Below are 27215 nucleotides of genomic sequence, written 5' to 3' on the forward strand. Positions count from 1 at the left end.
TAACTCTTTCAGTATATGCTAAATGAAATGTTACTTTCACTAACAGAAATATTATTTTTAACCAAGAAGAACATAACTATGTACAATGTGTAAGCTAGAATCTTTACTACTTCATCAAGCAGTGCAAAGTCCAGCTTCGGTCATAGCATGGTCCTAAACAACCCACTCCGCAGATAAGTAAGACGCTCCAGTCATGACATCATTGAATTTTTATTAGTCTAGACAAGCAGAGCAGAGTGGCCAGTGCGTGGGGCCGTCTGGAGACGCATAATGAGAATATGAAAGGAAAATAAATGCGTATTGGATACATTCAGAATCAAACTGAGCCTCTCGACCAGAAAAAGGGAGCTGGGAACACAGGCTGCTGTTCCACGGGGCTCCTCAATGCATGCAGGGACTAGAATTAAAACACCTCTAGGCCATATAAAATGGGTCCCCAATGTGGTGAATGGAAAAGAATAGGGACGAAAATAGTATGATATGCAATGTTCACCAGACAAAGGGTTAAATATTTAGAGTAGGACATAGTTGTAACAAGGGGCTAAGTGTTTATCTTGAAAAAAAAAAGGCGTAGTTCCTGCCACCAGACATTCATAATAATCTATGACACAAGCCACATTACATTATCATTATCGATGTCACTGAATTATTAGCTGTAAAATTCAGGTCAATGATTTTCATGGTAGGGACAGAACCACATAATTTAAAACAAACAAAAAGTAGCAGATTTAATGTAATCAGTTACATATCCCCAAAGATTGTACGGGGGGAATGTAACAGGGAACGAGGTTGGGAATGTGCAGATTATTTGTCAAATTTGTCATGGGATTTACAGAAGTCATTTTTTTGTTATGCTTTTTAAATGATCGTCATTTCACTTTTACAAACGTGTACTGTATTACATTCACCCACTGTATCAGGACTAAGCAGGCTGTGGCTAGCAGGTTGCTGTAGAACTGCTCACCCTGGGACGCAGTTTCTTTAGGGCAGACTAGATGGACCAAGTGGTTCTTATCTGCAGTCAAATTCCCTGTTTCTATTCTCTGAAATACCACCTGGAGGCCATGATGATGTACTACATTCATATGCTAGCCTTGTAAGCCTGCCTTATAATTAAAGTATGGTATATATATATATATATATATATATATATATATATATAACATTTTATTCCCAAAATAATGAGCAGATTGAAACTAGATTTCATTACACGAGGAGCAGATGTATACCCTCTGCAATACAGGATTCAGCATATACAAAACAGAACTCACAAACTGGAGCAGTGAGTAAGGGTACATATACATCGACATTTGCAATGTATATTTTATCGCACATTGAAATGTGAGTAAAAAAAGACACACACACACTAAAAGGACTGAAGCTAGGCATGCATGTAGTCTACTTTTTTTCTTTAAACATGCATCAGTTAAAACTGGAAAGTTGTTATCATGCGTACCAAATGCATGGGAAGCCAAATAAACACATCTTAACCATATCTCCTTGTGTGTACAATGCACAGCTATCGTGACGAATGCATGTTTTTTAACTGTGTTTACACAGGTCAAAGCAGTGAAAACGGAATGGGTATGAAGTCTCGGCGGCTGAATAACCGCCGGTTCATATCCCAACGCTGGCAGCCCGAAGGGAGAAGATCTCGATAGTACCCTATCCCTACCCCTCTCTTAGTTGGGCCTAACCTCCTCCCCTAGTGCCTAACCCTATCCTCACCGTAGGGGTGCCTAACCTCTCACCCCCCCCCACTCAAAAAAAAAACCTAACCCTGCTATGCTTCCTAAACCTAACACCCCTTCCCCCCCCAGGGTTAATGCGAAGGGTGCCCTGGACTTAACTCGTTCAGTCCGGCGTCCTTCGTCGTTCCGGTGTCGGGATTAAGATAGGCGTCAGTATTTCAATGCCTATCATAAGTCCCTTGGATTCGGGTGTCGTTATTGAGACCAGCGGCTGCAATAACTACATCCCCCTAAAAACACACAAATATGTATGTGGTCTCATTTAATAGCATGATATTTACTTTCCCACCCATTTATATGCACTTAGCTTAACCCCAGAATATTAACGTCAGCGTGTACATAGCCTATGTCCTCTCAGTATGTAGCCTGTGATTCAACTGGGATGATGTAAGGACAGCCTAAAAACCTCCCCTTCTGACGTAGGTGGGCATCTTGCAGAGGTATACATGCAGGGAGACATGGAGAGTATGTGAACACAAGCCACAGTACTATGACCACGTTATGCATGCTCATTATATAATGAGACATTACATACATTAAAAAACAAATTGGACAGCCATACAGATATCTGCTAATAAGTACATTGTGACCTGATGTGACAGAACATGAACATAACAGATGGCCATGCTTACTATATATGCTTTTATTAGTTCATCTTTGAAAAACCTAATAGCTGACAATTCAGCCCTTGTCAAGTTGAATGAATGGCCAAAATAGCTGCTCCCTCTGGTGGTGTGAAAGTTACATGACATAAAGTCCAAACAGGAGGGGCCTTATTCACGCGGAGGAACAAGTACTTTTATACACAGACAAACACTGAAGATTTTTTTTCCATGGTTTAATAGCAGGAGAAAAGAAAGTTTGATTCAGAACAACATGGTGTTAGTATAGACCCCTGAAGGCTGCAGGAGCAGGGAAAGGAAATGGATTTTGGTTATAATCAAGAGATATCTTGATCAATAACCAACAACACACTGGTCTTTACAGGAGTAACATGCAAACATGGCGGGCTCTCATGAGGCTATGATATGAAGTGAAGACAAGAGGAGCAGATGGCTGGTACATGTTAAAACTACACAAAATAAATATGGTGATTCCCCAAAAATAGAAGAAAGATTGGGCCAGTTCAAGATATCACTCAGTGTCATACGACACAATTCTAACACGTAATCAACAGCTGATACATACAAAGGTGCAGGCTACAAATGTACTACGGTGAGACAGGTTTAGAAGCATGATAAATAGTGAAAAATGCAATGTGTAAATGAGCTTTCCACTTCCAGATGCCTTCCGCTGATTAGCATACATCTCTTCTCCTCCAACTTTTTCTAAACATGTTGCTTCCTCCTTCCCAGCCATGTTTTTACATCAGCAGGCAGATAAATCAAGCTGGCCTCAACTATGACCCACAGCTGATTGCTGGAGAAGACTGAGGGCCTGATTCAGAGCCGGACGCTCTGACCAGAGCGCTCGCTCTGAATCAGGGCCCTCCTACCTAAAATTGGAGCGGCCTCTTGGCCGCTCGCATAGCTGTGGGTGACCACCCACAGCTTATGCGAGCGGCCAAAAAGATGGTCGCGATGGTCAAGACCATCGGGCTTGCGACGAGACCCTTGTGGTAGGGTCTCACTGCCGCAAGCCCAGGAGTGCTTTTGGCTCTATCAGAGCAAAAAGCACTCCCACTGACATCACTAGTGATGTCAGTGGGGCCGGCCCCAGACGTTAGGCGTTCCCATGGGAACGCCTCCGTCTGGGCAGCAACGCCCCGGCACGCCCAGACGTGCTGTCCTCACCATCGACAGCACGCCCCCTTTGGTGCGAGACCCATAGCGACAGCTTGGCTATCGCTATGCGGGTCTCGCGCACGACGGAGCTCTCTCCGTCGTGCGCATGCGCACTAGGGCACCATCGACCCGCTTGCGAGCGCTCAGCGCTCGCGAGCGGGTCTGAATTAGGCCCTGAATTCATGGCAGAAAGCACAGCTCTTATCCCAGGACAATAATAATGCACTCAACCTAATGATATAAACACAAGGCTGAAAAATACAGGAGCTAGAAAGCAAGAAAAAACTGATACACATTTGATAAAATGTAAAAAAGCACATGTATGTAACTAAAATTCATCTTGAAGGTGGAAAACACCTTTAATGCATTGCAATATTTAGAATTAAAAGCCACTATTGAGAAGTGTTTATTGGTGAATTATGTCTAACAGCCAATCCTGCAGTGCACTGTCATAATCATGGCAGGAATAGGGTCTGAAAACATTGACTACACACAATAGTGCCAGTACTGTAAGATCTAGTCACATCACTGAGGTGTGAATGGATAAGCTGAATGCTGTCTGCACCGCTGTGTGTAGGTGACTGTAGATAATTACTGTGGCCATACATGTGGGGCTTGTCATGACAGATCCCATCATGCTATGATAAACTTCCCCACCAAGCCATGGCAGATTACCACCAAAGCCTCCATGATGCACATTCCCAGCTCATTACAGCACTCTGCACATCCTAAAAGTTGGGCTGTTATTTTAAAGAAACTGTGTGATGGGGTTTGTCAACTCTTATACCCCTTTTACACCAGAGATAAAACCCGGGTATTTGCAGGGTTAACCCAGGTAGCTCCTTGGTGTAAAAGGGGACTGGGTTGGATTTCCGGGTGGAGTGAACACATGTAACCCTGCAGTGTAAACGGCGCAATCCGGGTCACGATGACCTGGATCATGCCGCATGCCGACATCATAATCGTTCAGTAATCGTGCACAAATTATGTACTATAATGTCGGAAATTACCAGCAATGCGCGCTCCCGCTGGTCGTTTCCAACATCAATCATTGCCTGAACATGCAGGTCATTCTGCTGATAACGACAGATTAGCCATGTTCAGGGATGAGGGACTGTGCCTGCACTGAACAACATATCATTCAGTGTAGGCACTACAGGGAAACAGGAACGACTACGATTACGATGTCGTAATCGTACTGTCTTTCCTAATCGCCAAGTGTGTACACTGCTTTAATCAGGGGTAGCTAGCGTCGGTCCTCAAGAGCTACTAACAGTTGACGTTTTCCAGGTCATCTAGCAGGTGCACAGGTGTGCTCATTACTCGCTCATTACTCACTAACACATTTGAAAAGATTCACAGGTGGAGCTAATTATTTTACTTGTGATTCTGTGTGGTGAATTGGAAAACATGCAATGCTGGCAGCTCGCAAGGACCAGGGTTGGCTACACCTGCTCTAAATAAAATAGTTATGCATTTACTTAAAAATGTGGTTTGGGGTTACCTCCAAACATAACATAATACTGGCATGTGAATAGATACTCAGAAGCAGATATGGTTCAAATGACATGGATTATAGGATTTTGGAGGTGCCTGGGAACACAGCACAACTTTGTGTTTAACTTCACAGATTGTCACACTGATCATTGTGATGAGTTGGGGCTGGTGGATTTACCTTTAAGTGGCTAAAAAAAATAATTCTGTCCCATGAACACAAAGAATCTTTGGAGCTTGTCACCTTACTGGGTCAGTCTGATATACAGTAGTATTTTTTTTTCTTTTTTTTTAGGGCATATAGAGAGCAGATATTACATAGGGGTCAGAGTACACTTATAAACTACAGGTGTATAATGATACAGGAAATACAAGCGGACTGGCCAAAACAAAGAAGATAAAGAAAATTAAATTTAGTAGTGAAAGGCGGCGGTTACGTTGTAGCCTGCATTAGAAGATACACCGATACTGAAAGATTCATTTCAGTCCCAAGCCTACAGGCTGCACCACAAAATGTCTATTTCTTGAAGTTCTTTTTTTTTTTTTCACTTGCCAAAGTTACTTTTTTTTATTTTTTAAGATCAGTTCTAGTCAGAATAGTGAAGCGGTGTCCTTACGGTTTGCTTCGAGTCAGGAGTTCCTGTAAGGAGACATACAATAAAAAGGGAGGTAAACAACTTAGGCTCCACCTCAGAATAAGTATATGGACCTCTCCACCAACCCCACTTCTGCCAGTTATAGGGCTCAACTGCCTAAATATACAAGATATATGACATTTAGGCCCAAATGCCATACCTGCCTGATGCAGACAGCAGCAAGATTTCGGTCATGTAGCCACTCAATTTAAAGCATTTTTTTTTTTTTTTTTTTTTTTTTTAAGGCAAAACAAGGTTGGACGTGTCTGAAAACTTAAGGTACATACACACAAAGATTTTCTGTCTAACCCTCCAACTAGTTGATGGGTTGGAATGAAAACCTGGTAAGGAATGAAAGCAAATGACAATCAGAAATTTGCTCCCAAATGCTGGAAAATGGACAAAAACTGTTGTTTGAACAAATTATTTAGATCAAACATTTAACAAACTTGTCTGACGCCCATTTTCATCTGTTTTCTGGCATTTAGGAGCAAATTGCTGATCATCAGTTACTCCCATACGTTACCAGATTTTCATTCCAACCAATCAACTAGTTGGATTATAATGCTGTCACCATTCTTTTAATACAGCCTTTTATACCTTTGTATTCAGCCTCTCATTCATTTTTTTCTCTCTCCACCTGGACATTATACTTCCGCTACTTGCACACCCTGTCAGATGTAACCTACGCAGTGCGCCCCAGATGGCTGCCTCGGATGGTTCTTTCTTTGGCAGGATGAACAAACATGTGGATCTAATTGTTCAGTGTGTATCATATTACATACGTTTCAGCCACCCGTATTCGTCATGCCCAATATGCCCCACTGTATGCTATGCCAGTGTGCTATACCTCCATTGAAGTGTATCCTCCATGGGCAAAATGTACTTCGCGTGGATCTATTCATACAGGGGATAACATACTGCCCCACACGTGTCAGTTTTCCCATATATGTCTTGGGTCTTATCTCCCATAGTGTAACCTTCGTAGTGCACCCAACATGGCTGCCTCACCTGGTACATGGGATGAAAAATGCATGGACCTGACGATTATGGTGGGTCCTGGCATTAGAACGCTGCAACCACACATTTTGTGTCAGCTCTACTAGGTGTAACCCATTCCACCCAGTGTAATCCTACGTAGAGCGTCCAAGATTGCTGCCTCATCTGGTACCTATCGTGGGTGGAATATATAGCCCGTGGAAGTTATTTCCCAAAATGTCTGCACCAACCCTGCACTATACTTATTGTGCTCTCTAGGTTTCGGTTGCTTTTTATTGTCTCTGTGAAGTTTTCTATTTTCTGCAACACCAAATCCTTGTACAATGTACCATGTTTTCTGATGTCTGTAAAGCGACTTTGAATCTTACGGGAGAAAAGCGCTATATAAATAAAATTATTATTATATGACAAATATACTAAGCATAACTTATTTTCGGGGCGTGTTTCAGTATACTACTGCGATCCCGTACGCAGAAAACTTGGCGCCAGTGTCACAGTTGGAGTTTTTGTACACACTTGCTTGGATCTGCGAAGCTGCCGATAGGCGTACGGGATCACAGCTGCTACTGCATTAGCGGCCACGCCTGAATGAGGCCAGGTGCATTGACATGACCGAACAATCGGATCCAATAATTGGTGTTCCCATTAAACTATTTGCCATTCTGACAGACTGATAGCATTCAGCATAGTTTCCATAATCTGACAGTGTATGGGAACAATATTGAATGTTATCAGTATGTCAGAATTGGTCTGTCGGTTAGAAGGTATATGCCCAGCATTTGTAAGTAAAGGGTGCATCATTAGCCAGCCGTCCTCATAACTCATTACTTTTCTGCAGAGCATATACACATGTATCCGAGTCGCACTGCGTATGTGACCTGATAATTACCTCTTTAAATCCGCAGAACAAATTTTGACACAAGAGCTAGGGATTCCTGGGAGGTAACAGGGGGGTAGCTAGTCAGATAAGGGCTTGTGGCTGTAAGTGACATTACATTGACACCGGTGCCCATGTTTGTTCACATGGACAATCTGCTTCTCCTTAGGGCTGATGCAATTTTCGATGTTGCGACAGATGGTGTTTCTTAATATGCACAGCGGCGGAATTGACATCCACTGTTTGTATGTGACTAATCCATATTAAAGTGTGTGTGGTCTACACACAGTGGAGGCAGCCATTTTGTGGAATAAAGTAATATTCAGGTATGCAGCCTATCAATTCATCTGGAAGCAGTGACCTCACTGAGGGAAAATGGCTGCTTGCACGTGTGGGTGGGCACACACTTTACAAAGCTACTTCAAATTTGGAGAAACTCCAAATGTGCTTATTGGAAGAGTTGCCCGTGAAAAAAGATGTTTGCCAGGACCTTAATGATACACACAGCCATTAAAATTCTGAGCTTAAGATGTCTTTCTGCATGTTTGCTGTGTTATTCTGAAGTGTTTATTCCACTGTAGTGCATGGAGCATATGCTAGCACATTAGAAAACTGACACTCAATGAGAGCACGTGGTAAATGCAATGAGGTGCAATTAACAAGTGTTCACTTACACATTTCAATATTCGTTAGGCTCGAACAACATGACTACGGCCTATTTTGTCACAGAGGTATGTGTAAAATCAGTGAAGGCATAGGTTAACGCTTATTAAATTCATGCATAAATGCAATGTGGTATTTTTACTTGTGTTTTAAGATGCAATAAAAAGGACTGCAAATGTCAGAGTGAATGTAGCCTTAAAAAGGGATGTCACGGTAAAATAACAATTCCTAAAGTATAAATTGTCTTTATAGCATGCTTATTTGTTAATGTTTTACCTTTTGTACAAGTCTTCTCCCTCTCTTTTGCTAGCAGTTCCTCTCTCTGATGCCACTGCCATTCTATGCAAATGAAGGGGAGAAGACAGATTGAGTAGGTTTTCTGGCATATTAAAAATAAAGCAACTTTGTCAAGAGGTATTCATAGAAAAATACAAGGTCAAACAATCAGTTAGATACAATTTTTATGCCGTGTTTGATTTGATGCATGTGATACCCACAATTACACCTATGACAAAAATACAACAAAGTGTATTGTACAAATTTTATCTGACAGTGTATGCCCAAGTATAACTCTTATGGTGCACACACACACGGTCAGATTTTCTGTCAGATCTGAACGATAACTATTTTAAAAATCGTTCAATTGTTCATATCTGAAAGAAATTCTGACATGTGTGACTACAACGATGCGCGTTCCCGTTTGTCAGATAACGATATCTGACATCTGATGTGTTTGCAGTCAGATTTGGACGATTCCATTCATTTCAATACTGTCTGAAATCGTTCAAATCGTTGGTAAAATCGTTCATCTGACATATCTGACCATGTGTATGCACCATTACACCTGCTGGCTGCCCATGCATGGCACACAATTGCATGAACACCAACAATCCTACTAAACGTGGAAGTAATGCTACATATAATGGTTGAGGACCTTGTTGGAAATGGATGCAGTCGTAATACAAGCTGCGGGGATTCCGGCGCTCAGAATCCCGGCACCGGCATCCCGATGTAGCAGGGTTGGGGTTAGGATACCGACTGACAGGTGTCTGTTTCCTAACCCTGTCAGTATGCCGGCATCGTGATTCTGATTACCAGGATCCCGAGCGCCGGCATCTCATACCCATCCCATTAGAAATATAGATGCTGACATTTTTTTCATGACTTCCCCCATGATCAACCTAACTCCTAAAAAGGTTCTAAAATAGGGCAACTGCTTTAAAAACCTCAAGCGCAGGTCAATCGGCTGATAACGACAGATTGGGCATGTTCGTGGATAAGGGAGGGTGCCTGCACTGAACGACATATCGTTCAGTGTAGGCACAGCACAGAATGAGGAACGACTCTACAATTACAATGTTACAATGTCGTTCCTCTATCGGCAAGTGGATACACACCTTTAGACTTGGCATTTATTGTAGGTCACCCAAATTCAGCTTAATGCTGGCTTCTATAAGCAGAAGAAATTTTAGGCTTCCTTAATTATTCAGAACAATGTAACAGCCAGACTGGTGATGTTCTACTTTGTTGTGCATTATGTATCACAGGCTAACATAAAAAGGCAGACAAACCGGTGTGTAATTGTTGTCTGTGGAAAACAGAGGTGTACCAATTATAAAACTACACTGGGTAACATATAATCTTGATTTTTTTTTTTTGTGCAAAACATTAACAGTAAATAAATTGTATAGTTAATATACAGATCCAATCTGAACAAAACATGCCATTACCAAGATAAAAGAAAAGATAATGAAACTGCATTTGCCCTCGATGTTAGGGTGAAAGTAAAGCTGGCCATACACTAGCACGATTCCAGGCCGATTGCCCGATTTTAGACTCCACGTACGATGAATTGTGTTGAAATCGTGTAGTATTTAGGTAGGATACGATCCGATGCGCGCTCTTGTCGCTCTTAAAATGTTTTGTATGATCGGATGTGCAGCCAATATTATCTATCGTAATCGTATGCAGATCGTGCTGTGTATTTGTGCCTGCGATGCATCGTGCGTCCGAAAAGCATCATTTAAGTTACATTTTGAAGAAGTGTGTGTTCTTTCAATGACCTTCCCTCCTAAACTGCAGATCGATAGTATCGTGAGATCGTATGTACATCATGTGTCAATCGTACGGCCGGGACTGCCAGGGAGTTCAAGGGAAATCGTAAGCTGAATCTTAACTTATGCTGGTCGTATTAGTGTATTGCCAGCATAAGTAGTAGACCTCAATTATACCCCCCTCCCCAATACAGGGAATAGTACATAAACATGTAGGGGTACAGCAAGCAAAGACAAAATGCAGAACATTCAAGAAGCATGAATATGAAAAAATTAGCACATAACATATTAGATATACAGCAATAGGCAAGGTACAGGACAACTATAAAGGTTAGTACAGTACATGCAAGAGCCATAATACAAGGATACACGGGTGGCATGACAAAGAGAACATCAGAATTATGTTCATCAAACCATTACATGTCCACACATGGTCTGTGGATCGAGTCATCCTGGAAGACACCCCTTCTGTCAGGATAGATACACTGTAACACGTGGAGAAGGTTATCATTCGGTCTTCATTTCACAGGAAATGACTGTTCATTATGAAACGAAAATGCTCCTACATTGCAGAACCTCCAAAAACCTTCACTCTGGGAATGAAGCAACCATCGTTGTAGCATTCTTTAAGATGGCACCACAGAAGGACAGGCCCAGAACTTGGAGAAAGGATGATTCAGCTAACCAGATCATCCTGCACTCCAGCATGTACTCTTTGTACCACTGAACCCACTAACATACCCTTGGCCAAAAGGGATGAGCACCACAACACAAAACTATATCCTGCCTTCTCTTGTTCTCGTCAGATCCTTCTTAACAGGTTGCTCATACATAGCACAGGTTAAAATTTGCAGTCAACTGATTTACCCTGTGCTTCAAGTTAACAGGCATAACCTGATCCTGGAGTCTATGTTTCATCCCAGTACTGATCTTATTGTTCCGTGCTGGCATCACATTCAACAGCCAGAAGCTGAAACACGAGCAGGTTGAGTTGTCTGGGTCACTAACGCCCCTTTCAAATTCTTCCGGACAATCACATTGCTTTCAAAGTCACCGAGGTCTCATACAGCACTTTTCCCCATGACCCTCAACATGCTAGAATGTTATTTAATTACCATGAGTATGCTTGCTAACCTTTTATTTTTTCCTAACTACCTTTAAATAAGTATTACGCCTTTCCTGTGATTAAAACCGAATACCAGCATTTTTTAGTTATGGTAACATCCTGAAACATTCACCCATGCATTGTACATCAGTGAGAGATAGGAGGCATGTTTTTATTTTTAGCATTAAAAATAGTGAATCTTTACTTCGATAATAATATTGGCACAATAGAGAAAATATAGTATGTTATTTATATAGTGCACACATATTACATACTGCTCTACAGCGAATAGTTCAGATACATCAGTCCCTGCCCCTGTGGAGCTCACAATCTGTGTTCCCTACCACATACATACTGGGGTTATTTTTTTGTCAAAAGCCAATTAACCTACTAGCATGTTTTTGGAGTGTGGGAGAAAACCGAAGCACCAGGAGGAAACCAATGCAAACTCAGGGAGTACATACAAACTCCACACAGTTGTGCCATGACTGGGAATTGAACTCATGGCCTCAGTGCTGTAAGGCAGCAATGCTAACCACTACGCCATCCATATCTTTTAGCATTAATAGAATTTATATAACACTATATACATTAGAAATACACACTACATTTAGTAGAGATAGCAGGGCAGAAAGCAAATGCAATAATATTATACAAATAAAATTATATGACTCCTGCGCTCACAAAAACGAAAGTGCTGCTTGATACCAATGCAGTCCCCACCACATGAAATGTTACAGAAATAAAAATACAATGTTTCAAGCGCTACTTTCATTGAGGTATACAATACACCAAAGTATATATGTATAAAGTCAGATTCAATCTCCAGCCTAAAGTTCCAGAATCAATCTTCTTAGAGAATCCGCCTTCAAATGTCCCTCAAAAGAAGAGAGAATATAGTGTTGGAAAATTGTAAATCAGTAAAGAGGGATTTGTCCTTCTCCTACTTACATCTAGGGTTGTAGAATCCGCCCTCCATAGACTTCTCACCCGAAGGATGTAAATCCTATTCAAGCCACCAGTTCCACGAAAAAAGTTATAACGTGGAACAAACCATAGTTTGAGACGGACCCTATGACCCTAGATGTAAGTAGGACAAATCCCTCTTTATTGATTTATAATTTTCTGCCACTATATTCTCTCTTCTTTTGAGGGACATTTGAAGACGGATTCTCTAAGAAGATTGATTCTGGAACTTTAGGCTGGAGATTGAATCTGACGTTATACATATACAGTATATATACCTTGGTGTATTGTATACCTCGGTGAAATTAGCACTTGAAACATTACAAATTTCAAAATTCAATAATATGCCTAACAGGTGCGGAGTCAAGAACTGGCAAGATTGAACCCTGTTGCGTGTTGGCAACTTGGTATTAAAAACTTAAGTGACTGAATTATTAGTTTTTGAAATGGGCGACAGCAACTCATTGTTTGCACTAGTAGAACTCAACATATTGGATAGGTGTGTACTTACAGTATCTTTAGGTGTTCATGTCATTTCCTTTGGACTGCTAACGTTATCAGCTATCTAAGCTTATTTCTTACCCCGAATTGCCTTTTAAATGAGAACCATCTTTACTGTAATACTATCACTTGAAAGAACGCAGCATTTAGTCTCCCAGCTACAGAAGACAGATACATAATAGAGTACTTTTATATAACTTTGGCAAGTGGATAATTAAGTGCAGGCAATAACAGATTGGATGGGTAGTAGGAAGATATCTGATCTTTAATATCCAATGGTCCTTTGCTAATCATTACACCAACTGTGCTGCCTAATATCACATAGGTTCCCCTTTGCTTGGGGCAACTGAGCCAAGATGATTTGTGAGGTTACACTGAATTTAAATAAAATTAATTTGTGCGTTAATAATCAATTTCAAAATAAGTGTTTGCCAGATCAGTCTCAGAAAATATTATGTGTGCTTTATTTATAGACTAGTTACCACTTTTTGGTCATATCTGATCGCCAGCTCGGGGGGCCTGCGAGTAGTAAAGTCAGTGCCGGTGGCTGGGTGCGCCCAAACAGAAGAACAATTGAATTGCTCCGCTGAGCGCAACACACCCAAAGTGTTCCTATAGAGGTGAGGAGCAGCGTTAGCTATACATAAATAAAATGTACAAACATTTACCTATGGCTACATGCACGTTGTTTCAATATTTTGATATTCTAAAATGAACATGCTGTAGAATTGGTACGCCACCTTCATCTCAGACTCCTCTTTTTGACTTTTTCTAAATAAAAATGTAGTGACCACTTTTGCAACAAGCAATTGATTACCTACTGTAGTTTATGGCAGAAGGGCAATTAAATGCCATACATAATTCCACTTTCATGTATTATACAGTAATACAGCTAATCCTCACCCCTGCTGTACCACCATTAGTTTAGTACTCATCTATGCCCAGCCTGTACTGTACCACAACAAATATTACTTACACTTAGAATTCACTTCATTATGCTGCTAGTTTTCCTGTTTTGTACAATACTTTGCTTTCAGAATAGAGAACATACTGCTATGCTGGCCTTTGTTTTTTTTTAGGTCAACAACACTTTATTTATTCTCCTCATGCCATTTAGTGTTTATTTTCTGCAAGATAATAATCGGGCTCATGTGTTCAGACACATCAGATCGACCTGGAGGAGTGCCTGGGAAATTTGTAATGATGAGTAATAGACGCCTGTACATGCACTAATGTGATCTCTAATATTTATATATTATACATTTTTAGTTTAAAGGTGGAAGTTGGAACCTGTACATTTCTACCAACGCCGACTTCACCCAAAATGGTATCAGACCCCACAGACATAGCTGTAACCAGACAGATATTTTAATCAATCTGGGACAGATGTAAGGTACTTCTGGAGCTACAGATCTTACGGATCTACAACTCAGCATTCCATGCCAATTTTCTACATCAGGCCCAGCAGCACAGTATGACAAACACCAGCCTAGGGCAAGGTCAAATAATGCAAGGGACTAATTGGTCACTATCTGTTACAGTATGCCTATGTAATATTAAGCAATTCATTGCTTAATACAGATAAAGAAGGACCTTTAAAACCATTCACTGCCTATTTACACCCATTAGTGCAGGGGTGGGGAACCTTTTTTCTGCCAAGGGCCATTTTGATTTTTAGAAAATCATTCGGGGGCCAAACAAAATTATTAACTTAAAATTTGCCTCCTATATTTGGTTAAAAACGTTATTAACTCACCCTTAATGCGATAGCTATAAGTAACTGAGTCTGGAGGCAGAGTCTGGAGGGGCAGTCCCTATGGATGTGTGACAGGCAGATTGATAAGGCAGCCCTGGGGTCCTCTCAGTCCTAACCAGCCTGATGACAGCATTGACTGTACACACCCCTGCTGTGCCACCACTGCCTGCTTGCCGCGCTGTTAGGGTGAGACCCTGCACTAACCAGCTCAATGGCAGCCATATGACAGCCCTGATTCCACACCCTCTTGTGCGCTGCCTGCCGCCGCTGATAGGGAGAGAGCCCTGCATGCCACTCAATGACAGTCCTGACACCCTGATTCCCCCCCCCCACCGCCCTGTGCTACCTGCCACCGCTGATGGGGAGAGAGCCCCTGCACTAATCCGCCCGATGACAGCCCTGACACCCTCCACCGCTGTGCTACCTCCCGCCGCTGACAGCCCTGACACACACACCCTCCCCGCGCTGTGCTACCTGCCGCCACTGATAGCGGGGGTAGGGGTGTGTCAGGGCTGTCATTGGCTACCAGCCGCCGATAACAATCCTGACATCCCCTCTCCCCCGCTGCGCTACCTGCCGCCGATGACAATCCTGACATCCCTGCTTTCCCGCTGCGCTACCTGCTGCCGCTGACAGCCGCTACACTACGCTGATTCTGCTGCTGCCACTGACAGCCGGCCAGGCGATTTCACCTTGCAGGCCGTATACAGCCCGCGGGCCGGAGGTTCTACACCCCTGCATTAGAGTGATAACTGGTAAAATATATTGGGTACTACATAATTTTGAAGTCTCAAGCTTTTGTTAAATGGGCTTGGCAAAGTGTCGTTGCAGGGAGTATGGTGCTTATACAAAGTCATACAAATGTTGTAATATAAACACTTCAATTGTTTTTGTAAAACCATGATAAGTAAAGTTGGAAAGGAAGTTGACTTTGGGTGCACTATACATAGTTAACAGCAGTTTATTGATCCATGTAAGTAAATACAACACAAACATTCACAAAAAAAAAAAAAAAGGAGCAAGCAGGAACTAGGCCAGAGGTTCCCAAACACGGCTCCCCAACAGTTCAGGTTTTAAGGTGCGAACACACGTAGTGATTTTAAATAGCGATTTGAATAACGATATCGTTACCGTTGAAATCGCTCATTTAAAAAGGTCCCTACCAACAATATGGACAATAACGATATCGTCCATGCAAGCCGGTCAACTTGCTCGATATCGAGCAAGTTGCTATAGGGACCCGCGATAGAAGATTGTGGGTCGCTATAGTAGTCAGTAAGTTGGGGGTGTGCAGGATGATCGATATTGATGATCCTGCATACCAGGGAAGGTGCATAACGATCTGCCAGCGATATCATATCGCTGACAGATCGCTATGTGTGTACACACCATTAGAGATATCCATGGTTGAGCACAAGTGGTTAACTCAAATTGACTGAGGGAATTAAGGCACCTGTGCTCAACCATGGCCATCTCTAAGAGCTGAAATGTTGGGGAGCCTTGAGGACCGCATTTGGGAACCTCTGAACTAGGCAATGAAGTAAACAGCTTTTCTGACATTCAGATATATTCAGTTTGGTTGTGATTGCACTAGATCAGGCCTAACCAGCCACTGGCACTCCAGCTCTTGTGAAACTACAAGTCCCAGCATGCTTTATCAGCTGATCAGTGGGCGTACACAACAGCTAAAGAGGCAGAGGTTTGCTAGGCCTGCACTAGAAGAACATCAGTCAACATTTAGGGGCATATTCAATTAGGTGCAGGATTTTGGACGCAAAAAATGACACATACCTCACGTCCAATTCTGAATTACCACAGGTATGCACGCTCCCGATACCTACAGTAATCAATTGTTAGCAGTTCAGAAGCAGGTTTTTCCTAAAAACTATAATAGGAAAATTTTGTATTGCTCTGAAAGTGCTCAGAAAAAAAAATTTGATTACCACAAAAAATAAAAACCTCTAAATGAAAACCAAATATCTTGCACTTAATTCAATATGCTTTTAATTGGCATATTCAATTAGGTGCGAGAATAGCAAAAATCCTGCACCTGATGTGCAGGATATTTTGCTATTCAATTAGGTGCAGGGTTTTTCATTTTCTGAGCACCATGAGGTTTGTTTTTTGAACACCTCCAGAACACGACCAATTTTTCCTAAAATCCATTATTTTAGGAAAAATAGTTGGGAACTGCTCTGGGACCCAGGCGACACCCCTCCTAACAACTAATTAAGCAATTGGAAGCTTACAATTAGCTTAGTCAGTAAATACTCACCTTCCAAAGCGGTGTCTTCTGCAGCAGTGGTGTAAGTGATTGTGTGTGTGTAATGCTGGGCATACACTATACAATTTTCTGTCAGATATCTGTCCATTCTGGCTGGTTGGAATGAAAACCTGGTAATGTATGGGAGCAAATGACAATTGTCCATTTGCTCACAAACACTGGAAAATAGTCAAAAATGGTTGTTCAGACAAATTGGTTAACACACAAATGTAACCAATTTGAACAATTTTTTTGTCCTTTTTTCAGTGTTTAAAACCATATGATAGATTGTCATTTGCTCCCATACATTACCAGGTTTGACAGATATCTGACAGAGAATTGTATAGTGGATGCTCAGCTTAAGTGAGTGAGTGTGTGTACGTGCCCCCCCTGGAGGCAGCTGCAGTGTGAACTCTCTATCCCAGCAGCCACCTCCCCTCTCAGCAGCCCCCTTGACTCACAGCAGCTCTCTGCCCAGTTCAAAGGTTGAGGTGAGATAACCGGGAGCCGTGGAGACCACCGGACTTGTAAATATTTTTTTTTTTTTCCTTGCACCACAGGGTTATCGAGAGCGTGCATAAACGCAATATTCCACAATTGGCCGCACAGTCCGCACCATTTTTTGCAGAGAAGACCTCGCTCCTAATTGTATATGCCCCTAAGGGTCTGATTCTAAGTTACAAGCAAGTCAGAATGCAGCCACAGCTCACAAATGTTTATCAAATTGTGCATGCATCACAGCCACCATAGGAAACCAAAAGAAGCTGAGTGATTCTGGAGTCCAGTGCTTCTCACGGATGGCTGAATGGGCATCAATGAGTGGGAACAAGGCAACCACACCCCAGAGAAGCCTCTCATGGGTTTGGCAGTTAGTTAGGCATCCAGGATTGCAACAGCATTATGCGAGACACAGAATAAGGCCCTGAGGCAGGGGTGGACAATAAGCAGCCCTCCAGCTGCTGTGGGACTACACATCCCATTATGACTTGCCACAATTTTGCTATCAGGGCATGCAAAAGCTCTGGCACAGCATGCTGGGATGTGTAGTTCAACAGAAGCTGGAGGGCCGCTTATTGTCCACCACTGCCGCATATGTTTTTCAAATACTGAACAGATATAACAATTTAAAAAAAAAAAAAAAGCTATATTAAATAAAATTTTATAACTGTAACACAGGCACTTCAGCAAATGCTTAATATTTACCTTAGGCCCTGCCCCAGTGGAGCTTACAGTCTAAATTCTCTATAGATAAACAAAAAAACACCAGGTTTAATTTTGCCAGATCCCTTTTGTTTTTTTGGATTGTGAGAGCAGACCTAGAATCCCATACAAACTCCACACAGAGGGCAGCCCATGTCAGACTGGAACCTGAGGCAGCAATGCTAACCCCTGGGCTACAAATCTAATATAACCCTGGTATAGGCAAGTTAAACAGCAAATACCAAATCATATTACGTTAAATACATGAAATACCTTTTTTAGACAAAGTTGATATTGGTAGAATAGTGAAAATATAAATTATTAATTCTACAAAGAGTATCAAATTATTCTGCATATTGCCATTATAAGTGAATGCATTCTTGGCTGAGGAAACGTAGTGTATGTTAGTGTGTATTGTGCTGTATAATAAGCTGGTGCTTTATAAACAAAGCATAGTGATGATATAAGTCAGAGGAACAGCACTACCTAGTGGCAAAGAGTGATTTGTACCAGTACCCTCTGGTTTATGAACCAGTAACAATAGAACGTAGGAAACTCAATTATAACACAATGGCTGCTTTTAGTACCTCACCTCAGAATTGCCCCTATATTTACATATTTTAAATCCCCATTGTTGTGCCCATGAATAAATGTGTGAGGTGTATTAGGTAAATAAAAATATACCTCTCCTTAAACAGTTGGACACTGTCACAGGGCAGAGCACTGGGGATGTTAGGAGAGAAGCGCCCACAACTCTGCTATGTAAATACTATGGCTTATAACACAGGAGCTTACATTTACACTTTGTGACATCTTTTCACATGCTTTTGAGGACCTAAGCAGCCACAAACAGATGTGATCGCACTGAAAAGAGTGGGCAAGCAAAGGGCACCATCATTTCAGTCACGGTGACTGGAAAATCACACCGGCATACATCATAAAGGACAATTAACTAGTATTTAAAAGAAAAAAAAGTTAACAGTAGAAGTAGTTTATTTTTATTAAATGAAATGGACCTTATAGAATAGTTTAAGCTAGAGAATCATGTAAATTCACTAGACCACTTTATCATGGAGCAGAAATGTGTTGTAACCTATAGCAATTAGATATTACACCATGTGATTAGACCAATGAAAGTTGATCTCTGGTGGTCATGGTGTGGACATTATTTTTAATATGCCCTTTTGCCTATAACATGTCTAATGCTGGGCATACACTGTACAATTATCTGTCAGATATCTTTCAGGTTGAAATGAAAATCTGGTAATGTATGGGAGCAAATGACAATCTACCATTTGCTCACAAACACTGGAAAACACAAAAGTGGTCGTTCAGTCAAATTGGTTAAAACACACAAATTTGAACAATTGTTTTTTGTCCGTTTTCCAGAGTTTAAAACCATATGATCAACTGTCATTTGCTCCCATACATTACCAGGTTTTCATTCCAACCAGCCAGATTGGACAGATATAATTGTATAGTGTATGCCCAGCATAAGGGTTGATCTAAAAAAAAAATGACTGCATGGAATTCATCATTAAGCGTACTAACCTTAAACATCTTTTAGATGACAACTTTTGATGTCAACCATATGAAAGATTCCTTAACCAAATGGAGGTACCAAGACCTTCAGTAGACTGGAGTGATTTTTATTTCATACAGAATAGTTGGTTATAAAAATGTTTTACTGTGATAGCTGCATTTACAAGATGAAGGTGCCCATTGGGTGGAGTTTTGCAATTGTATCTGGCCAAACTTACATTTCGAGCAACTTTTAAAGCAAATACCACATATCAGAACTACATTTCACTGGCACTTTCCAACCTCAGAGCTTATAGAAAAGATTACTGGCGAGTACAGGTCCAATACCAGGATGGTAACGTTGCACCTTAAGATAATAAAACTATTTGTTGAAGTTTTAGACAACACCCCCCCGACTGTTAGCTATCCACTTTTTAAGACCACCGCAGTAAGACATCCATCATTACCTGTAATAAATAGTTCCAGCCTCCCAAGCACCAGTATTGAAGCATCACATTGTGACAGCATGCAGAGGGAAGTGCTGTCAGTAGTTTGGTGGGCAGTACAAGTTTCCTGGCACATTAGTGGACAGTGGTCACAGCCAATACCATCAGATGGACACCCCCCCCATTCTTGCTTTATAAATAACTAGCCTTGAAACTGCATGTACAGGAATAGTACAAACTCTGTACTATACAGGGAAGATTCAGCTAGTTTACCTTTAACAAAAACAATACAATTTCTTGAGGAAGGATAGGCTAATCTGGGAAACCCTGATCAACTAAATCAAAAACATCTTTATTATACACATGTAACAAATTCTGTTGTCAGTGGGTTGTAATTTATCATTGTTCATGATAGAAACAGTAGACACCAAGGAAGGATAGGAAAAGTAAACACAAGTCTGTTTGAATTAAAGAACATATCCTAATCAGCAATTGTCAAAACGTGCTAGAACAAATTGATTAGATGACAGTGTCATTTATTTCAAAAAAGTACATGGTATTATATACAAGACAGAACCCCTTTAACATACAGCATACACAAGTCAAGCTTTCTGCCAAAAGACTGAAGAGGTGGGCTCTCCATTTCACAATACTTATATTCCATGTGCAATCCACTTGTTACAACACATATCAGAGATTCGCAACCATCTGGTTTAGTATCATGAACAAGCCATATTTTGAGGATCTTCTAGAGAATAAAGTGTATGTCCCTGTATGCATTATGTGGGCTAAATTAAGATTCGGATTATCAATGCACTAGGAAACTGGTGATACTACTGAGGCATGATGTGACTCATGCCTCTGTGAGGTCATTTCCATTGAATGGATAATTTGCATTTTCGTGAATACCGGTTTAGCCCATAAAATTGCTTTATATATTGTGTGTAGGTGACAGGTTCAATCTGAAGGTAACACATACACTATGTACTGTGCAGAAAAACTAAGAAATACACCTTCATTATAAATGACAACTTTCATTAACAAAGCTTCTCCCAGACGTGAGAAGTACTTCCCAATGAATGATCCTGTTATGAATGTAGATCTAATTTCAAAATATAGCTCGTCAGGGTACTAGATAAACTCTGCACCAGACAATCAGTGTCTCTAATACCACCCACTAAGGGGTATATTTACTAAAAGTGAGGGTTTATAGAAGTGGAGATGTTGCTCATAGCAACCAATCAGATTCTATTTATTTATCTAGCACCTTCTAGAAGATAATAGCTAGAATTTGATTGGTTGCTATGAGCAACACATCCACTTCTATAAACCCGCACTTTAGTAAATATACCCTTAAGTATCTGTGCAAGGAATTCTTATCCTAAACTAGTTGGCAGGTTTCATGCCATTCTCCACTAAACTGTAAGCTGTTTGGGACAAGCTCTGCCATGTGTACCACTATCCTTGCTAATGGTTTATGAATTTATTAGAGTACTATCTGATCTATGTGTATATATCGTTATATATAGAAGACATGACATTTTAGACTACAATAGATTACTCCCATGTTATTATATTTGCAGAGCGGCCATTTAAGCTCTCTTTTTTTTTTTTTTTTAATTTATGGCTACCAGAGTCACAGACAGCAAAAGGACCAAGAGTTAACAAGGCTGGTATATTACCTTGCGCACGACCTCTTCCTCCTCCTGGCGCTTCTCATAATGAGAAAAGTCATCAAAGATGGAGGTCGTGTGCTTGTAAGTGGCAATGATTTTAAGCACTAATTTTGCTTTTTCTAAGGGAACCTCCTGCGTGTCCCGCGAGTTTGTGACCGGTTTGTTGTCGTTGTTCTCCAGGCGGATATGCCTCAGCTGGTTGTTGGGGACGTCCTTGACAAAGAGCCACTTGACATCAAACTTGCCCTTCCACTTGTCCTGTGACCAGACTCCAGCACTGGTGCCATAATCGACGGGTGACCGCATCTCAGCCACGCCACAAAAGTGTCCACTGCCATTAACGCTGAAGAGCAAGTAGACCGGGCCTTTGCCATTCATGGAGCGGAACGCGCTGTCCAGACGCTTATTTCCATGCTCTGTGCTACACCAAATAGAGTACTTGATGGAACGGTGAATATCGTCCTCTGAGTAACTCTTGATGATAAACACTCTACCATTTTTCAGATTCCAGTCAAAGTCCTTGGGGTTGTAGCTGTGAGAGGCTTTCAGCTTCTCCAACACTGGATGGGAGTCACTACCAGGGACAGCATGAGGCTGGGTCCCACCCAAGGGACTGCCCTCTGATCCCCCACCTTGCCCATAAGCAGCGTTCCTGTTACGAGGGGCCACCCAGCGGTTCTGTGGTGCCTGCTGCGGTGGAGGTGGTGGATTTTGATAGGGAACTTGGGACATAGGTGGAGGTTGAGCTGGGATGGGCTGCAGCAGCTGTTGGGGTTGTTGCTGAGGGATAGACTGAGGAGATGGAATCTGCTGAGGCATTGGGGGTTTTGTAACAGGGCCTTTATTGTCCCAGGTACCAATGTCCATGTTATGTTTAATGGGAGGTGGAGGCAGTGCACCACCGATAATGGTCACAGGCTTAGTTTTTGTCTTGGGCTGTGGTTTGGCAGGTTTGCTGGCTATGGCTGCCCATGAGGTTGGTTTTGAGGGTGGCATGCTTATACTTGTGCCACCATTGCCAGACAAAGCACTCGGCATTCCTACACTGTTGACCACAGAGCCCACCGTCTTTACCGCAGAGGCAGTAACATTGTTGCCTATCTTAAGCCCAACCATGCCCTGCTCAATGCTGTTCATGCCTGGTGCTTTATTTAGAGTCTCATTATGAAACCCAGTCTGTCCATCCACAATTGTTCCTCCCAAAGAGCTTGGAGGATAGCTGTAGCTGCCTCCATAGGCAGAATTCTGAGTCTGCTGACCCTGAGAGCCACTGGTGCCCCAGGCAGAGAATGCTGGGTTTTCTGGGAAGAAATTGAAGCGATGTTGGTAGATGTTATTCCCCAGGCCACCTGGTTGGCCAAACACTGCATCGTGCATGAAGTGGTGGTCTCCGTTGCTGAGCTGTCCATAAGGGGTAAGATACGGGATAGGAGGATCTCCACCAGTTGACCATGGCGCCTCGCTCAGGGAATATGGGAAACCAATAGATGGAGGATAATAGCTGGAGAGGTAGGGGTCTGTCATGGAGGGGTAACTGTTGCTCTGTTAGGAAAAAAAATAATAATTTGGTATTAGAAATAATGTTGTATGCACAAAGTACCCAATAAAAACTCAACACCCATTGTTATATTGTATATTGAACACTAAATATGTAACAAATATAGTTATGGGTTCTGATATTCATAAATAGAAGGTTCATCCAACCTCCACTTTGTATTTTTTGTATTCTTTTAAAGTGCATCTATCTCCAAACCATATGGTTTACGTTGTGAACTAATATTCAGAAAAATGCAGACAGTCGGCACCACTGAATAATTTAGTTCCTAGTGAATGGATAGGCTAAACATAGTTTAGAGCTTAGCATGACCGCCACAGGTATAAATGACTGGCCCACTTTAGACATCACCCTGTATCTTAACTGCGGCTAAAATTAAAAGTATTTTATTTTTATTTATATACATTACCACCACAATAAGTTTCCTCCTTTCACAACATTATTATCCAACCTCCCTATATAATACTCATCAGGGTACTGTGCATAAATCAACAGCACAGCTGCAATCTTTCCTCCTCAGTAATAAATAAAAACTTCCCCTTTAAGGTAGAATTAAACATAAGCGATACAGTAACAGTATAATGCCACTTTGTGTCAGAACTGTGAAAAGTGGTATACAAACTGCCTGTATTAACTTCAGTTTATAAAATATAGAGTCTCCATCATTATTTCTGCACTATATAATGTCACTAAATGTTGTAACAAGCTACTAAATTCTTGCACAGCAACCATACTGACCTGATTGGACTGCCCAGACAGATACTGCTCGAAGTCATTATCATGCACGCTGTCCTTCTGGTGCAAGGATCCATTTTGAACTGAAATAAGATCATTGTTTGAGCGCCCTAGTGGAAAAACTTTTGGGGAGAAATTGAGTTTGCAAACTAACATGGCAAGGCTTGACCTCACACAGTTTACTTTAAACACAAGCTGTGATGTGGGATAGGTTATTTTAAATTGCTACTAAACTCAAAATGCATTTAGCATCATATTAAAGATGCTGAAACTACTACGATTCAACATAACATATATGTGTGTTGGGAATTTATGAGAACTTTTAACTAAAAAGTTTGAGTGTAAGGTGCCTATGTCCAAGCATATTTAATAAATCTACTGAATATTGTGGGTTTATTATAGGGATGTGCTACAGCCTCAATTTATATATAATACCAAAATTAGAGAATATTTCCTATGACATTGAACTGCCACTTCTTTTCTCTTTAATATTGAACTTAAGGCTCCCCTATCAGAAAGACCTGGGCTACCCCCACTCCATCATACCTGTAATCAAAGCTACCCTAACAAAACCTACATTATGAGCTTTACTACTCACTAACAGTCCAACAGAGCTTCAGCTTGATGCAAAGTTGTCAAAGAACAAGGGGACACCTAACAGATCACATAGGGTTATTGTACACAGCTAATGTGGCCTGCTGAAAACAAATGAAAGCAAGGCAATCAGCAAAATGAGTAATAACAGATAGCGTTCCCGCTAGACTGAGGGCAGGGCACTGAGGATGCCGACAGGGAGCCGCTGCCGCGCGATCCAGAAAGGGGGCATGGCCTTGTGACACATCCAATTTGTCACACTTGGGGGTGTGGTCAGCACTTCCACAGCTGCTGGACTTCCCCCAAGCTCTCCCCTCACGGTGAATAGATGCCATGCACATGTGCACGGCGTCTATTCACCCAGTGGTGATTTGTTCACCACAACTTTACCCACCTGCAGGACACTGTGGCCTGCGGGTGGGGGAAGGCACAGGGCAGGCTGTTTTAGCACTAAAAGCAGGAACACTAAACAGAAGAAAATAGATAGTGTTTACGTAGGTAATTAGGTTACAAGTAGTGTGAAATATTGGAACAATTTCAAAGCTATCAAACGTCAAGTGATTGAGTCTAAAAATCCCTGAAAAGCAGAATTTAGAAAACTATATTAAAAAAATCTACAAATAGAGTGTACGAAGATAATTATGTTTAGGCAATTATCTTTGGAACAATTACAAAATGTAAGCTCAGACTATACAAAATAGCTGCAGCTTAATGAAAGCTTAAAACAGAAATAATTACTTATTGTAGTTGGTACTTTAATACACCTATTAGGAAGCAACTCAGACATTCTAGTGATGCCTTCAAATATTTACCTTTACTGTCTTGTCCTTTTGGTCTCTGTTGAATGAAGAGAAAAATATATTAGATGTGGCTATTCATGTAGGCAAGAACATGTTTAATGACAATATGGGAAGGGCACATATAGGATCTATTCATTAAGACACGTATAGGATATATATGCATTTAGACAAGAACCTGCAAGATAGATATGCAGTACAATGAGGACCTATGATATGGGATGAAGATAGGGTAACAAAAAGGCAGGATAGGATTAAATGGATGAAGACCTAGAGAGGGAAGAATTTATTCTAGGGTTGTACAGAATGACAACGATATTTGGGGTGGGGCTTTAGTGGAAGATACTACAGCAAAGAGACCAAGAAGAAATATAGTCAGATGGGAACATGAGAGGATGCAAAAATGTACATGTAATTAGGTGGGTAAACAGAACATGAATATACTGTACATGCGAGATGCCAAATGAGCACATTTGGAAGAATCAGATAAAATTTAAATATTAATTGGCTCAAAAGTGAAATAAATGTAATGAAGATATTAGGAGAATAAGATGTAATGGATTGGGAATTACTAGAGGAGGAAACAGGATTAGATTGATATGGGGTGCTGTGTAGAATGCATGCAGCTGTTACATGGTGGGATGACATGAATCAGATAAAATATGATGAATGTGATAATAAATAAAGTGGGTGATATGTGGGATGGGGCTATAGATATAATGGGTGACATCAAGGGACATAGTAATATGTTATTGGAAAAAAATGGGGGAGGGCACAGTATTGGGCAAAATTTGGGAGGTTAATGTGAGATACAGGATGCTGCAAGATATTAGGGAAGGGTCAGTGACCGGTGACTTGAGTGATGGTCATGGCAGGCCCACAAGATGCTGGCAGATGTATTGGGAGGAACCAGGATATGTGATTATAGGTGGGGGAGCTAAGAATCAGTGATACCAGGGCAGAATGTGTGTAAATAAATAAATCTCTCTCTCTATATATATATATATATATATATATATATATATATATATATATATATATATATATACACACATACATACATATACACACACACAAACACACATATACACATATATTTGGATGTAGAAAGGGGAAGGAACAGTGTCAGTGAGATGACAGGATGAGAACATAATTGACTACGATATATCTATTATATACATATATATACCCTATATAATATACACGTAAGCAGACAAATGTGTTCCCATATATTGCTGGGATAGAAGCAGAGGGCTCTCGGCGAGGATGTGTGGCGGGGACAGAGACATGTGGGAGGCGGGTGAGAACACTTGGGGGAGGGGGCCCGGGGCGGATGACGAGGAGAGAAGCGGTGACTGCGGCCTACAGCTTGGTACAGGCACCGGGACATTAGAAAGGGGGTTGCTTTTGACACGGGGAACATCCTCCTCACCTGCGGGTCCACGCTTGTGGCAGACATCATTCATGAAGAGCGGAACCGGAGGGCCACACGGTACGGGGCGAGCGGATCACTGCAGGCCGGGGCCCGGGGTGTAGGTATGGGCCGCGGGCGGTCACTTGGCAGGGGCCTGCCTCCGGGTGTGTCGGGCTCGCCGGATGTGTCCGGGCCTAGGCGGGAGATTGGCGCTGGCTCGGGGACCGCTGCCCGCTGGCTGTGTGGCTTCAGGCCTGGCCCGGGAATCACAGGCTCCACACTCACCAATGGCGGCGGGGACTGGGCAGAGTGCGGCTGACGTCAGCAGCAGCGCGATGCACGCCGGGAGCGAAGCGCACGGCGCAAGTGCGACACAAGCCAGTGGCAAGCGCCGCGGTTACTAACCGGATGTGACGTAATATGTGAGGG

General features: G+C 41.8%; 1 protein-coding gene across 2 annotated transcripts; it reads right to left on the reverse strand.

Annotated features, from left to right (window-relative positions):
* Window positions 1-197: 197 nt before the first annotated feature.
* Window positions 198-27215, reverse strand: YTHDF1 (YTH N6-methyladenosine RNA binding protein F1). 2 transcript variants are annotated; one of them, XM_088442825.1, is made up of 6 exons: window positions 26805-27215; window positions 25388-25412; window positions 23985-24103; window positions 21698-23233; window positions 8480-8542; window positions 198-5669 (listed from the first exon to the last, which is right to left on the reverse strand). In XM_088442825.1, the coding sequence occupies exons 1-5, from the start codon at window positions 26832-26834 to the stop codon at window positions 8510-8512; spliced, it is 1743 nt and encodes a 580-aa protein (XP_088298951.1). In that variant the 5' UTR covers window positions 26835-27215; the 3' UTR covers window positions 198-5669; window positions 8480-8509. The 2 variants fall into 2 exon arrangements, with proteins under 2 accessions (XP_088298951.1, XP_088298952.1); XM_088442826.1 differs by having other exon boundaries at window positions 23985-24064; window positions 26805-27214.

The sequence above is a fragment of the Taudactylus pleione genome, unplaced genomic scaffold (genome assembly GCF_031769625.1).
Source record: "Taudactylus pleione unplaced genomic scaffold, aTauple2 ptg000018l, whole genome shotgun sequence".
NCBI lineage: Eukaryota > Metazoa > Chordata > Amphibia > Anura > Myobatrachidae > Taudactylus > Taudactylus pleione.

Bases quoted from the DNA above. Each gene is read 5' to 3' on its own strand.
- YTHDF1 (XM_088442825.1), bottom strand. From the start codon at position 26,834: ATGATGTCTGCCACAAGCGTGGACCCGCAG. The intron at 23,234-23,984 runs GTCAGTATGGTT...TTTTCCTAACAG, and splicing joins TGTCTGGGCAGTCCAATCAG to AGCAACAGTTACCCCTCCAT. The intron at 8,543-21,697 runs GTAATATACCAG...TCATTTGCATAG, and splicing joins AGGAAGAGGTCGTGCGCAAG to AATGGCAGTGGCATCAGAGA.